We start from the raw sequence: 13,629 nt of genomic DNA on the forward strand, positions 1-13,629 counted from the left end.
CTCTCTGTGCTTCCTGGACTTGTATGTTTACTTCCTTCATCAGTTTAGGAAAGTTTTCAATTTCTTGCTTTTTCTCTTCTCCTTCCAGTATCCCCATGTTGAGAATGATGATATGCTTGAAGTCATCCCAGAGGCTCGTTAAACTATCCTCATTTCATAGCACCTTCTTTTGAAAAGAACTTTAAGTCTCACTTCTTAGGAAAAAATTTTATTTCTTCTCTTTTAATAATTCAAAAAAAAGAAAAAAATATTTTTAAATTAAATGGCAAACCCTATGCTTATTTCCTCTAAAAAGATAACTCATAATTATAAATATTTTAGAGTTTTTGTTATTGATTCTGATCTCAGCATAAGATCAATTTCTTTTTCTTTTGTGTGTGTGTGTGAGAGAGAGAAGGACAAACAGGGAAGACAGACAGGAAGGGAGAGAGATGAGAAGCATCAACTTGTAGTTGTAGTATTTTAGCTGTTCATTGACTGCTTTCTCACACGTGCCTTGAGTGGGGGACTCCAGCTGAGCCAGTGACCCCTTACTCAAGCCAGCAACCTTGGGCTCAAGCCAGTGATCATGAGGTCCATGTCTATGATCCCACACTTAAACTGGTGACCGGCGCTCAAGCTTGTGAGCCTGCACTCAAGTTAGATGAGCCCGCATTCAAGCTGGTAGCCTTGAGGTTTTGAACCTGGCATCCCAGGTTAACACTCTCTATCCACTGTGCTACCGCCTGGTCAGGCACATGAAAATTTCAACAACTTTTATTTTTTGTTTCAAAACTTGAGAATAATTATAGTTCATCTGGAACTTAGTATAACTTTGAAACACTCATGAATTTAAAATCTTACAAAAGGATATAGGGGAGATACTGTCAACATGCAAATTTTATGTTTTGGAATTCTGAACACTTAACAAGTGCTATACTAACAAAACTATGAATGCTCCTTTTCCATAACACTCCAAACTATCCTTTTACTCTTTCTGGAGGAGCAATATTACAAAAAGTAGCAAAACACAAATAAAAAAAAGTAACCTAACTTGTTCATCAGTGTTTAACCTGAATAGCATAAACAAATTGACTCTGGGGAAGAACAGGAATAATAACTTCTTATACATTCAAACTATGAAACAACTCAATTTCTTCAAGTATCTTTGATGCTAGACTAGACAAAAAGACAATTTTAAAGGCACCTGCATGGGACCCTACAATTCCATTATAGGAAAGTATCCCTGAAGAAATAGCTATGTGTTTACTATTTATTACAACTAATAGAAAAAAGTACACTCCCTACTCCTCTTTTCCTTCTTTCTTGCCTCCCTCTCTTCCTCTTCTCTTTGTTCCTCAGTCTAGATTTCTTTCTTTTTATTTCTTTAAAGATTTTTTTAAATTTTATTTTAGACAGGAGAGAGAGAGAGAGAGAGAGAGAGAAGGGGAGGAGGATCAGGAAGCATCAACTCCCATATGTGCCTTGACCAGGAAGCCCAGGGTTTCAAACCAGCGACCTCAGCATTCTAGGCTGATGCTTCATCCACTGTGCCACCACAGGTCAGGCTAGATTTTTTTCTTGATCTCCCTTTGTCTCTCTTCCAGTCCACTTTACCTGGAAATTTTTCTAAGCCCAGCAATTACTTTCTAATGGTTCTATATACCCTCATCATCATCTTAAACCAGTATTACTATCTGTTAGTAAGCCTGTCACAAAAGACCCCATATTATAAAATTCCATTTATATGAAATGCCCAGAATGAGCAAATCTATAGAAAGAAAGTAGACTAGTGCTTGCCTGGGGCCAGGGAATATGGAGAAAGTAGAAGGTGACTGCTAAATGGCATGGAGTTTCTTATGAAGCAATGAAAATTTTTGGAAATTAGATAGTGATGATAGCTGCACAATTTTGGTAATATAATTAAAACCACTAAATTTTACTTGTTAAATTCCTAAATTATTAAATTTATTATATTAATTATTATAATTTATTAAAGTTGGTAAATTAGTTTAAATTTCAGCAAAAGAGAGGCAGATCTCGAAGCGGAATACTCCCTATATGTTGCTTTGAAATGATAACTGAATTCTCTGAAACATCTTAATTCATAGACAAATATTAACAATGTCAAATGAGTTGGGCAAGAAATTTTGATAAAAAGGTAAGCCAGAAATCAATTCCTTTTAAATAACAGAAACAACTGAAGACCCAAAGTACATGTAAGAACAGGATGGATGCTCAGTTAACACTCACCTCTTCCACAAAAGACCAGTACTTGCAGTTACTGCAGATGCTCCCAGGAAAGCCACCGCCATTAGTCGTCGCCTGATCTGAGTGGCCTGTGATCCTCCATGGTACCATCGAGAGCCCAGGGCCAGTTCTGCCAATGCGGAAAGTGCGTTAAGACGAAACATCCTGTGAACAAAAGTAGAACTGTTACTCTTAACTTGTGGTAGCGGCAGTGATGATGATATTGATGATGATCAACTGCACCAACAAATGTAAGTACTTAACCGTGGCAGACACTATTCTGAACACTTTGCAATACCATGTATTATCCCATTTAATCCTCAGAACAATCATATAAGAAAAGTACTATTATAAACTTGATATATCAGTCAAGGTACAATTAGAAGACAAGAAACCACATGGTAATTTGAACAGGAAACTTTTAACGTCAAGTATTATATCATATATTACAACAGGGTACTAAGTACTAAGCAGTAAAGAGACAGTAGATATAGGGAACAGCCACAACTTTAAGAGCTGATGCAGACCAACAAGAAAATAAATCTATAAAGGGGCTACTCCCAACTAGGCTTAGATTCAGACCCTGTGGTGAGGACACAGCCATGGATATCTGAGAAATTTAATGAAGTTCCACACCAACAGAACTCAGGGTAAAGCAGAACTGGAACTCATGCCAGCAGAACTCGGCAAGGTGCGCAGAGGGAAGAGATGCCAAAGTATGGAACTCATTCAGAAACTGCATGTAGGAGTGTTGCCACTAAAACTCCCTAGGAGTTGAGTGCCACTGAGTGTCCTACATGCTGCTGGCCACTACATGCTACAAAGAGCACACTAAAATCAGGAGCAATACCCCTTGGTTTTCCAGTTTCCCTCTAGTCCCTTGACTGACAAAGCTTAACAAAAGCTGTCAAGGGAGAAATTTCCAATATCATAAATAAGACAATGAAAGATGGATTCAGAGCTGAAGAGTAACAGTTTGATAAGTGGCACATGGCACATTCATTTTACAGATGTGGATACTGAGATACAGTGACTTCCTGAAAACTGTACAACTAGAAGTGGTAGATCCAGAATCTGAAACAAGAGTAAGTTAACTCCAGAGTGCAGTTTTTAATCAGCCCACTTTGATGCCCTCTAGCTTGTAATGCTGATACTGCTTTTGTTAAAGTAATTTAAATTTTAATCAAGTTTTTTTCTCACTCCTAAACCCTCTGAAGCCCTCATCCCCATCAAATTCTTTTCACACTTATAATTTCACCTGTTCCTTTAATTTTTTGTTTTAATTCAGAAACATCTGTATTAGGTCATACTGTTCAATAAACATGCACTCTCCCATCCCCCACCCACCAAGCAAATACTACTTTCCCACTTTTTTCATTTCGGTGTATACCTTGCCAAATGTTTTACTCTGACCAATCAAATGTGAGCCAGTTCTATGAAGTTCTTTTAAGAGCTACTGCTATTAGACTTCTTGTGTTCTGCACTCTACCAAAATAAGACATGCCTCAGGTAGACACTGATACACAGCCTACGCTCCATAATGAACAAATCTCAGCATGAAGGCAGGCACTGTCAAGACCACCTGAGCCAGCTGAGCACAGCCAACCTACCAAAAGCTGTTGAGAAATAAAGGTTTGTTACTGTAAGCGCCTAATATTTGAGGGGCTTTTTTGTTGCCACAGCAAAAGCCAACTAATTGAATACTGTATCTAAGAGAATTACCGGGAAATTCTCATGCAACAAAAATTAATTAAGTTCATACTACTCAGGCCTATGTGTGACCTAAAAGGCCCCCCCAAAAAATTTAAATTCTAATTGGACAAGATACACATGAAACATTTTTGAAATGACACATTTTCATCCTGAATACATATAAATATATTGGTTAAATCTGCACCAAATAAGAAGAAAACCCTCCCAGTTTCTGTAGGATGATGTGGCAGCATGTGCACATGCGCAGATGATGTAACACCGTGTATACAGTGGAGCAGCCCACAGCCATGCCAGTCGGGATGTGGACGGCACAGAGGAAAGTTTAGTGTGTTCTGTGGCTCCGCTGACCAAAGTGCAACGTGAATATCAGCGCGTTTATAATGAAGCGCCACCACAAAGGAATAACATTACTTGGTGGGATAAGCAGTTGAACGAAACCGGCAGTTTGGTGGAGAAACCCCGTTCTGGTAGGCCATCAGTCAGTGATGAGTCTGTAGCTATACGGGATAGCTACCTAAGGAACCCTAAAAAATCTGGGTGTGAGCCCACATCGAACTGCACTATGAATAGGTATGAAACTGGAGAGTCTTCCTTTTATTTGGTGCAGATTTCACATTTTTATCGTCTTTTGTTGCTTTCCTGTGACCAGTCAAAGTGCACCATGACTTGACGGACACACTGTATATGTTAGAGAATTAAAAAATAAAGAAGGAGATGACGTCAGAGTAATGGCGTGGTAGGAAGCGAAACTGATAAATCTCCCCCAAAACTAAACAAGATCTTCAACCAGAAACAGAAAAATCTATCCTTGGAGGCTCCAGATGTTCCACAATACACCTGAAGGTATGGTCGAGCAAAAAATTGGCTAAATATATAATCAAACCCTGAAGGAAATAGGAAGTAAGAAACACTCCGCCTTCCTCACTAACCTAAATAGGGCTGCTTTCACTGGGAACTGAGAGTATAGGAACTAAGGCGGGCAAAGGGGGTGAATAGATCCAGGCCACGGCACAAATGGCCGAACCAGGCTTGGCATGGAGATCCAAGCCGAGGAAAAACTGTGCCTGTGGCAACCCAGGCAATACAAGCTAGCACTCGCGCCAAACCCACACAAAGAAAGACAAGTGAGGCAGCCATTCGCCCCAATCTCCTGGTCGGTGCACGCAAATAGTGGGCTAGAGATTCCTGCTAGACCCCCAGGAGTGGGCCCCCGTGTAACCCCACAGAGAGGCAGAGTCAGAGGCCTTTGTGTGGGCCGAAAGCAGAATCTCCGGGCCGTCCCAGCTCCCTGAAAAAGCCGCCCACGGGAGGGAGCGAGAGCTAATTCCAATGCTGGAACTTTTCCGTGCAGGCGGGGGTCTCATTCGGAGTAAGAGACGGCCTGCTCCATACCCCAATCTGCGCGCACAGATAGCGAGCGAGAGATTCCTCCGAGCGCCCCGGGAGTGGGCGCCCACCCGTGTTACCGGACAGAGTGGCAGAATCAGAGGTCTTTGTATGGGTCGAAGCCCCGCCTGATTATACTAGCAGCTCTGACTGATTGAGCCTTACCCAGAGCCCTGTGCTGAGTGGGAATAGAGTGGGGATTTGCCAGCTCTTTGAGCCTATTACTATCCAGGCAGAGGCAGTGGCAACCCCATAGCTGAATTATCAGGCTACTAATTCAGGAAGGAAAGACTAGGAGAGAGGCTCAGGGAACACAGACTCTCACTGTCGGAGCCTACAAATGCTAATGAGCCTCGACTGCCAACGAGACTGAAGCCCAATATATGACATCGCCATAGAGACTTATCAACTGCAAACCTCTACCTAAACATGCCACAGGGGCAGAACCCAGGGTACAGAGTCACCAACCAGGAAGAGGGAGAGAAAAGAAAAAGCAAGAAGATAACCTCTCAAAATCAAGATAATCCACAGACTTTATAACCTATCCCATTTTATTATATTTGTTCGTTTGTTTCTCTTATCTTCATGTCTTGATTATTTTTTTCCTCTTCCAATTTGGTCATTTAATTCTCTGCCGGTCTTACCCTCTCCTCTCCTTGAACTACACTACCCATAAGTGTTACATCTCCCATTATCTTCTCTTTCTTCTTCCTTTCTCTCTATGAGGGTTGCACTCCAAAACCCTTATATCTCTCTTTCTCTCTCTTTTTTTTTTTCTTCTTTTTGTGGTTCCCTCTATTTTTTTATTCCTCTCTCTTTCTTTTCTCCCTCTATATTAGTTTATTCCTTTCTCCTTTACATCTCCTTTCATTCAACACTCAATAACGAACAAATTATTTTATCTGGGAATCAAACTTATGTTTGTGGCTTTTGGGGGTTTTTTTACTTCGCTTTTTGAACTCACTAGCAGTGCTCCCCACCTTGGCTCTCCATTTCATCTAGTTCTTGTTCCACTAAATACAATAGTAATTTTTTAATTCCCCCCCCCCCATATTCTTGTTTCCCTCTTATTCCTCTCATCATATCTCTTAGTCAACCAACACCTAAAAGGAAATGATTTTATTCTTGACCCAAATTTTTTCCTTATTTGCATTTTGTGGGTCCATACCCTCTTCTTTTGCCCCGTTATTACTTCTCCCCAACTCAGGCCCTCCATTATAGGCACTGTTTGTTCTATTTAGCACAATATAATTCACAGTTTACCACAAGATTTTTCTCAAGAAGGAAGGGAGAGGAGAGAAGAGGAAAAAAGGGGGGGGATAATTTTATTTTATTCTTTTTTTTTAATTTTTTTGTAATTCTTTTCTAATTTTTATTCTTTATTAAATCTCATTAATATTATCAATAAAACCACCCTCAGATGTCATTAAGGAAGACAAAATCAAATATCATGGCTACAAAAGAAAGAGAGGTAACACAGATAGGTGAGGAAAAATCTATGGAGAAAAAATTTAATATATTGAAACCTTGCAGCTAAATGACAGAGAATTTAAAATAGAAATACTAAAAATACTCAGAGATATACAAGAAAACACAGAAAGGCAATTTAGGGAGCTCAGAAAACAACTCAATGAACACAAAGAATATATTACCAAGGAAATTGAAACTATAATATAAAAACAATTCAAACATATGAAAAACTCAATTCATGAGCTGAAAAATGAGGTAACAAGCTTAGCTAATAGAACAGGCCAGATAGAAGGTAGGATTAGTGAAATAGAAGACAAGCAACTTGAGGCACAACAGAGAGAAGAAGAAAGAGACTCAAAAATTTTAAAAAATGAGAAAGCCCTACGGGAATTGTCTGACTCCATCAAGAAGAATAACATAAGAATAACAGGTATATCAGAGGGAGAAGAGAGAGAAAATGGAATGGAGAACATATTCAAACAAATAATTAGATGAGAACTTCCCAAGCCTGTGGAAAAAATTAAAGCCTCAATTTCAAGAAGCAAACAGAACTACGAGTTTTCTTAACCCCAACAAACCTACTCCAAGGCACATCATAATGAAATTGGCACAAACCAACGACAAAGAAAAAATTCTCAAGGCAGCCAGGGAAAAGAAGAATACAACATATAAAGGAAGGCCCATTAGATTATCATCAGATTTCTCAACAGAAACTCTACAAGCTAGAAGAGAATGGACCCCAATATTTAAAGTCCTGAAAGAGAGGAAGTTTCAGCCACGAATACTATACCCATCAAAGCTATCCTTCAAATACGAAGGAGAAATAAAAACATTCACAGATACAGAAAAGATGAGGGAATTTATCATCAGAAAACCCCCACTTCAGGAATTACTAAAGGGGGTTCTCCAATCAGATACAAAGAACAACAACAAAAAAAACAAAGCCACAGTAAAAGCTCCAAGAAGAACACAATAAAACCAAATTTAAACTGTGACAAAAAAAAAGGGGGGGGGAGGATGGAGATTAACAGTAGCAAAGGACGATGCAGTGCAAAAGTACTCACAAGATAGTGCACTACAATGAACAGGGTAGGAACCCTTTTCATTACTTAATGGTAACCACCATTGAAAAAACCACCACAGAAGCACATGACTTAAAAAAGATAGCAACAGAGGAAAGATGTATGAAATACAACCAAATAAAAACAAAAGATAGAAAAACAAAAGAGAAGGATCAAACAAGACACAAAACGAACAGAAAGCAATCTATAAAATGGCAATAGGGAACTCACAAGTGTCAATAATTACACTAAATGTAAACGGATTAAACTCACCAATAAAAAAGGCACAGAGTAGCAGAATAGATTTAAAAAAAAATCCAATAGTATGCTGCCTACAAAAAACTCATCTAAGCAACAAGAATAAAAGCAAATTCAAAGTGAAAAGCTGGAAAACAATACTCCAAGCAAATAACATTCAAAAAAAGGCAGGCGTAGCAATATTCATATCTGATAATGTGGACTACAAGACAGTAAAAGTACTCAGAGACAAAAATGGTCATTTCATAATGGTTAAAGGGACACTGAATCAGGAAGACATAACAATTCTTAATATATATGCACCAAACCAAGAAGCACCAAAATATGTAAGACAGCTACTTATTGATCTTAAAACAAAAACTGACAAAAATACAATCATACTTGGAGACCTCAATACACTGCTGACGGCTCTAGATCGGTCACCCAAACAGAGAATCAATAAAGATATATTAGCCTTAAACAAAACACTAGAGCACCTGGATATGATAGACATCTACAGGACATTTCATCCCAAAGTGACAGAGTATACATTTTTCTCCAGGGTACATGAATCATTCTCAAGAACTGACCATATGTTCGGCCACAAAAACAACATTAGCAAATTCAGAAAAATCGAAGTTGTACCAAGCATATTTTCTGATCAAAAAGTGTTGAAACTAGAATTGAACTGTAAAAAAGAGGAAAAAATCCCACAAAAATGTGAAAACTAAACAACATACTTTTAAAAAATGAATGGGTCAAAGAAGAAATAAGCGCAGAGTTCCAAAGATATATACAGACAAATGAAAATGACAATACGACATATCAGAATCTATGGGATGCAGCAAAAGCAGTGATAAGAGGGAAGTTCATATCACTTCAGGCCTATATGAACAAACAAGAGAGAGCCCAAGTGAACCACTTAACTTCACACCTTAAGGAACTGGAAAAAGAAGAACAAAGACAACCCAAAACCAGCCAAAGAAAGGAGATAGTAAAAATCAAAGCAGAAATAAATGAAATAGAGAACAGAAAATCTATAGAAGAAATTAATAGAACAAGGAGCTGGTTCTTTGAAAAGATCAACAAAATTGACAAACCCCTGGCAAGACTTACCAAGGAAAAAAGAGAAAGAACTCATATAAACAAAATCCAAAATGAAAGAGGAGAAATCACCACGGAAACCGTAGATATACAAAGAATTATCGTAGAATACTATGAAAAACTTTATGCCACTAAATTCAACAACCTAGAAGAAATGGATAAATTCCTAGAACAATACAACCTTCCTAGACTGAGTCAAAAAGAAGCAGAAAGCCTAAACAGACCTATTAGTAGAGAAGAAATAGAAAAAACCATTAAAAACCTCCCCAAAAATAAAAGTCCAGGCCCAGACGGCTATACTAGCAAATTTTATCAAACATTCAAAGAAGACTTGGTTCCTATTCTACTCAAAGTCTTCCAAAAAATTGAAGAAGAAGCAATACTTCCAAACACATTTTATGAGGCTAACATAATCCTCATACCGAAACCAGGCAAGGATGGCACAAAAAAAAAACACTACATACCAATAACTCTAATGAATATAGATGCTAAAACACTAAACAAAATACTAGCAAATCGAATACAGTAACATATTTAAAAGATAATACATCATGATCAAGTGGGATTCATCCCAGAATCTCAAGGATGGTTCAACATACATAAAACGATTAACGTAATACACCATATCAACAAAACAAAGAACAAAAACCACATGATCTTATCAATAGATGCAGAAAAGGCATTCAATAAAACACAACACAATTTTATGTTTAAGACTCTCAACAAAATGGGTATAGAAGGAAAATATCTCAACATGACAAAGGCCATATATATGATAAACCATCAGCTAACATCATATTAAATGGCACAAAACTGAAGGCTTTCCCCCTTAAATCAGGAACAAGACAGGGTTGTCCACTCTCTCCACTCTTATTTAACGTGGTACTAGAGGTTCTAGCCAGAGCAATCAGACAAGACAAAGAAATAAAAGGCATCCATATCGGAAAAGTAAAGGTGTCACTTTTTGCAGATGATATGATCCTATACATCGAAAACCCAAAGAATCCACAAAAAGACTACTAGAAACAATAAGCCAATACAGTAAGGTCGCAGGATACAAAAGTAACATACAGAAGTCCATAGCCTTTCTATATTCCAACAATGAAACATTTGAGAACAAACTCAAAAAAATAATCCCCTTCACGATTGCAACAAAACAAATAAAATACCTAGGAATAAACATAACAAAGAATGTAAAGGACCTATAAAACGAAAACTACAAACCATTATTAAGGGAAATCGAAAAAGATACAATGAGATGGAAGAATATTCCTTGTTCTTGGTTAGGAAGAATAAATATAATCAAGATGGCCATATTACCCAAAGCAATATACAAATTTAATGCAATTCCCATCAAAATTCCAATGACATTTTTTTTTAAAATGGAACAAAAAATCATCAGTTTTATTTGGAACTATAAAAAACCCCAAATAGCCAAAGCAATCCTAAAGAAAAAGAATGAAGCTGGGGGCATTACAATAGCTGACTTCAAACTATATTATAGGGCCACGACAATCAAAACAGCATGGTACTGGCAGAAAAATGGACACTCAGACCAATGGAACAGAAGAGAAAGCCCAGAAATAAAACCACATATATATGGTCAAATAATTTTTGATAAAGGGGCCAACAACACACAATGGAGAAAAGAAAGCCTCTTCAATAAATGGTGCTGGGAAAACTGGAAAGCCACATGCAAAAGAATGAAACTGGACTACAGTTTGTCCCCTTGTACTAAAATTAATGCAGAATGGATCAAAGATCTAAATATAAGACCTTAAATAATAAAGTACATAGAAGAAGACATAGGTTCTAAACTCATGGACCTTGGTTTTAAAGAGCTTTTTATGAATTTGACTCCAAAGGCAAGAGAAGTGAAGGCAAAATTAATGAATGGGACTACATCACACTAAGAAGTTTTTGCTCAGCAAGAGAAACTGATAACAAAATAAACAGACAGCCAACTAAATGGGAAATGATATTTTCAAACAATTGCTCAGATAAGGGCCTAATATCCAAAGTATAAAAAGAACTCATAAAACTCAACAACAAACAAACAAACAATCCAATAAAAAAATGGGAAGAGGACATGAACAGACACTTCTCCCAGGTAGAAATACAAATGGCCAACAGATATATGAAAAGATGCTCATCTTCTTTAGTTATTATAGAAATGCAAATCAAAACTGCAATGAGATACCACCTCACACCTGTTAGATTAGTTATTATTAACAAGACAGGAATAGCAAATGTTGGAGAGGCTGTAGAGAAAAAGGAACCCTCATTCACTGTTGGTGGGAATGTAAAGTAGTACAACCATTATGGAAGAAAGTATGGTGGTTCCTCAAAAAACTGAAAATAGAACTACCTTATGACCCAGCAATCCCTCTACTGGGTATATACCCCCAAAACTCAGAAACATTGACACGTAAAGACACATGCAGCCCCATGTTCATTGCAGCACTGTTCACAGTGGCCAGGACATGGAAACAACCAAAAAGCCCGTCAATAGATGACTGGATAAAGAAGATGTGGCACATATACACTATGGAATACTACTCAGCCATAAGAAATGATGACATCGGATCATTTACAACAAAATGGTGGGATCTTGATAACATTATACGGAGTGAAATAAGTAAATCAGAAAAAAACAGGGACTGCATTATTCCATATGTAGGTGGGATATAAAAGCGAGACTAAGAGACATTGATAAGAGTGTGGTGGTTACGGGGGAGGGGGGGCGGTGAGGGGAGAGGGAGAGGGAAAGGGGGAGGGGCACAAAGAAAACTATTAATAGATAGAAGGTGACAGATGACAATCTGACTTTGGGTGATGGGTAAGCAACATATTAGATTCATAAGATACCCTGGACATGTTTTCTTTGAACATATGTACCCTGATTTATTGATGTCAACCTAGTAAAATTAATTTAAAAAAATAAATAAAATAAAATAAAATAAAATAAAGAAGACCATGATAAGACTGGGTTGGTTAGTAAGCGAAGATTTTTCTTTGCTGAGTCTCAGAATGATTTAGAATTTTGATCAAGTGATAAAAATGTCAGGAGTATCCCAAGAGGCTTAGGATTATCTTTGCTACCTCAGTCCAGAAAATTAACCGAAGATGATAGTCTCCATTTAGACAATGATCTTGAGGCCAGAGTACAGTCCCTCATTCTTTTATTCCACCAGGCAGACTGAAGGAGAAAGGGGCATTTCTTTCTGGCTACATGATTTGCAAATCAAAGTATCCATGCCCTTTGATTTTCTCAAAGCATAGTTCACCACTTCCAATTTAAATTATCTTGTACTTTGTACTTGTCTTCCTATGGCAATTAAAATATGTGTTCATACACAAGTTTTCCTCCTCTTACTTGGCTCTGAGCTTCCAAAAGTTTTTTTTTTTTTTTCTCTTTTTAAACATATAGCCTAGGCCCAGGCTGTCTGGCTCAGTGGATAGAGCATCGACCTGGAGTATGGATGTCCCAGGTTTGATCCCTGGTCAGGGTACACAAGAGAAGCAACCATCTGCTTCTCTCTCCATCCTTCTCCCCCTTTCTCCCTCCCCCTCCCACAGCCAGTGGCTCAATTGGTTCTAGTATCGGCCCTGGGTGCTGAGAATAGCTCGGTAGATTCAAGCATCAGCCCCAGAAGGGGGTTGCCAGGTGGATCCCTATCAGGGCACATACAGGAGTCAGTCTCACTATCTCCTCTCCTCTCACTTAAAAGAATAAAAATAAAATAAATAAAATAAAATAAACACCTAGTCTAATACAGGGTCTGTTACATTACAGGTGCTCAAAGTATTTAATTATTTTACTTTAACATGAAAAACATCAAGGTACAAATTTACAGGTACTGGCTCCTAGTATTTAACTCTTTGAGTAGTAAGTTTCTTTCATGCTCACTGACCCCCAAGAGTAAGGTTTTTTTTTTCCAAAAAACGAAATTAGTTACAGTTACAGTTTTATTAACTTAAAATCATGTTTGTTTGATAACCAATTTATGGAAACAAGAAGAACATATATTTGCTTTTTTTAAATGTTGCCTTATACATTTTTAAAATAAAATTTTTTGTACAATCGTACTCTGGACGGTCAGGAGGCATGAGGATGTACATGAACATTCATACTACTCAAAGGGTTAAATACATTTCCCAGTCCCAATATATTAAGAAAACTCTATCTTTTACTGTTTGGGTTCAAGTCAAGTTAGACTGCTTAGCTATCTCCTCATATTACTTAACCAGTTCCTGATTCTTTTCTGGGATTTAGAACTATAATCTCTTAAGTAAACCTTTCTCTTAATCTCCTTCATTCAGCCTAGGGGTAATTTCAAAGTTAAAGTTAAATACTGCTTTTGTAGACAAAGTGGAAAAATAATTATTTTTTTTCTCTTACTTCTTATCACCAAATCCTTCAGCAACA

The 13,629-nt window shown here is 37.7% G+C and overlaps 1 protein-coding gene across 4 annotated transcripts in view; it reads right to left on the reverse strand.

The window, feature by feature from the left end:
* MICU1 (mitochondrial calcium uptake 1) overlaps positions 1–13,629 on the reverse strand; it is a 265,614-nt gene that overhangs the window by 199,444 nt on the left and 52,541 nt on the right. For all 4 annotated transcript variants that reach the window (XM_066243013.1, XM_066243014.1, XM_066243012.1 and 1 more), the window contains one exon: positions 2,233–2,394. In XM_066243013.1, coding sequence (XP_066099110.1) covers positions 2,233–2,393 — 161 coding nt within the window. In that variant the 5' untranslated portion in view covers position 2,394. The remainder of the gene's footprint in view (positions 1–2,232; positions 2,395–13,629) is intronic.

The sequence above is a fragment of the Saccopteryx bilineata genome, chromosome 9 (genome assembly GCF_036850765.1).
Source record: "Saccopteryx bilineata isolate mSacBil1 chromosome 9, mSacBil1_pri_phased_curated, whole genome shotgun sequence".
In the NCBI taxonomy this organism is placed as follows: domain Eukaryota; kingdom Metazoa; phylum Chordata; class Mammalia; order Chiroptera; family Emballonuridae; genus Saccopteryx; species Saccopteryx bilineata.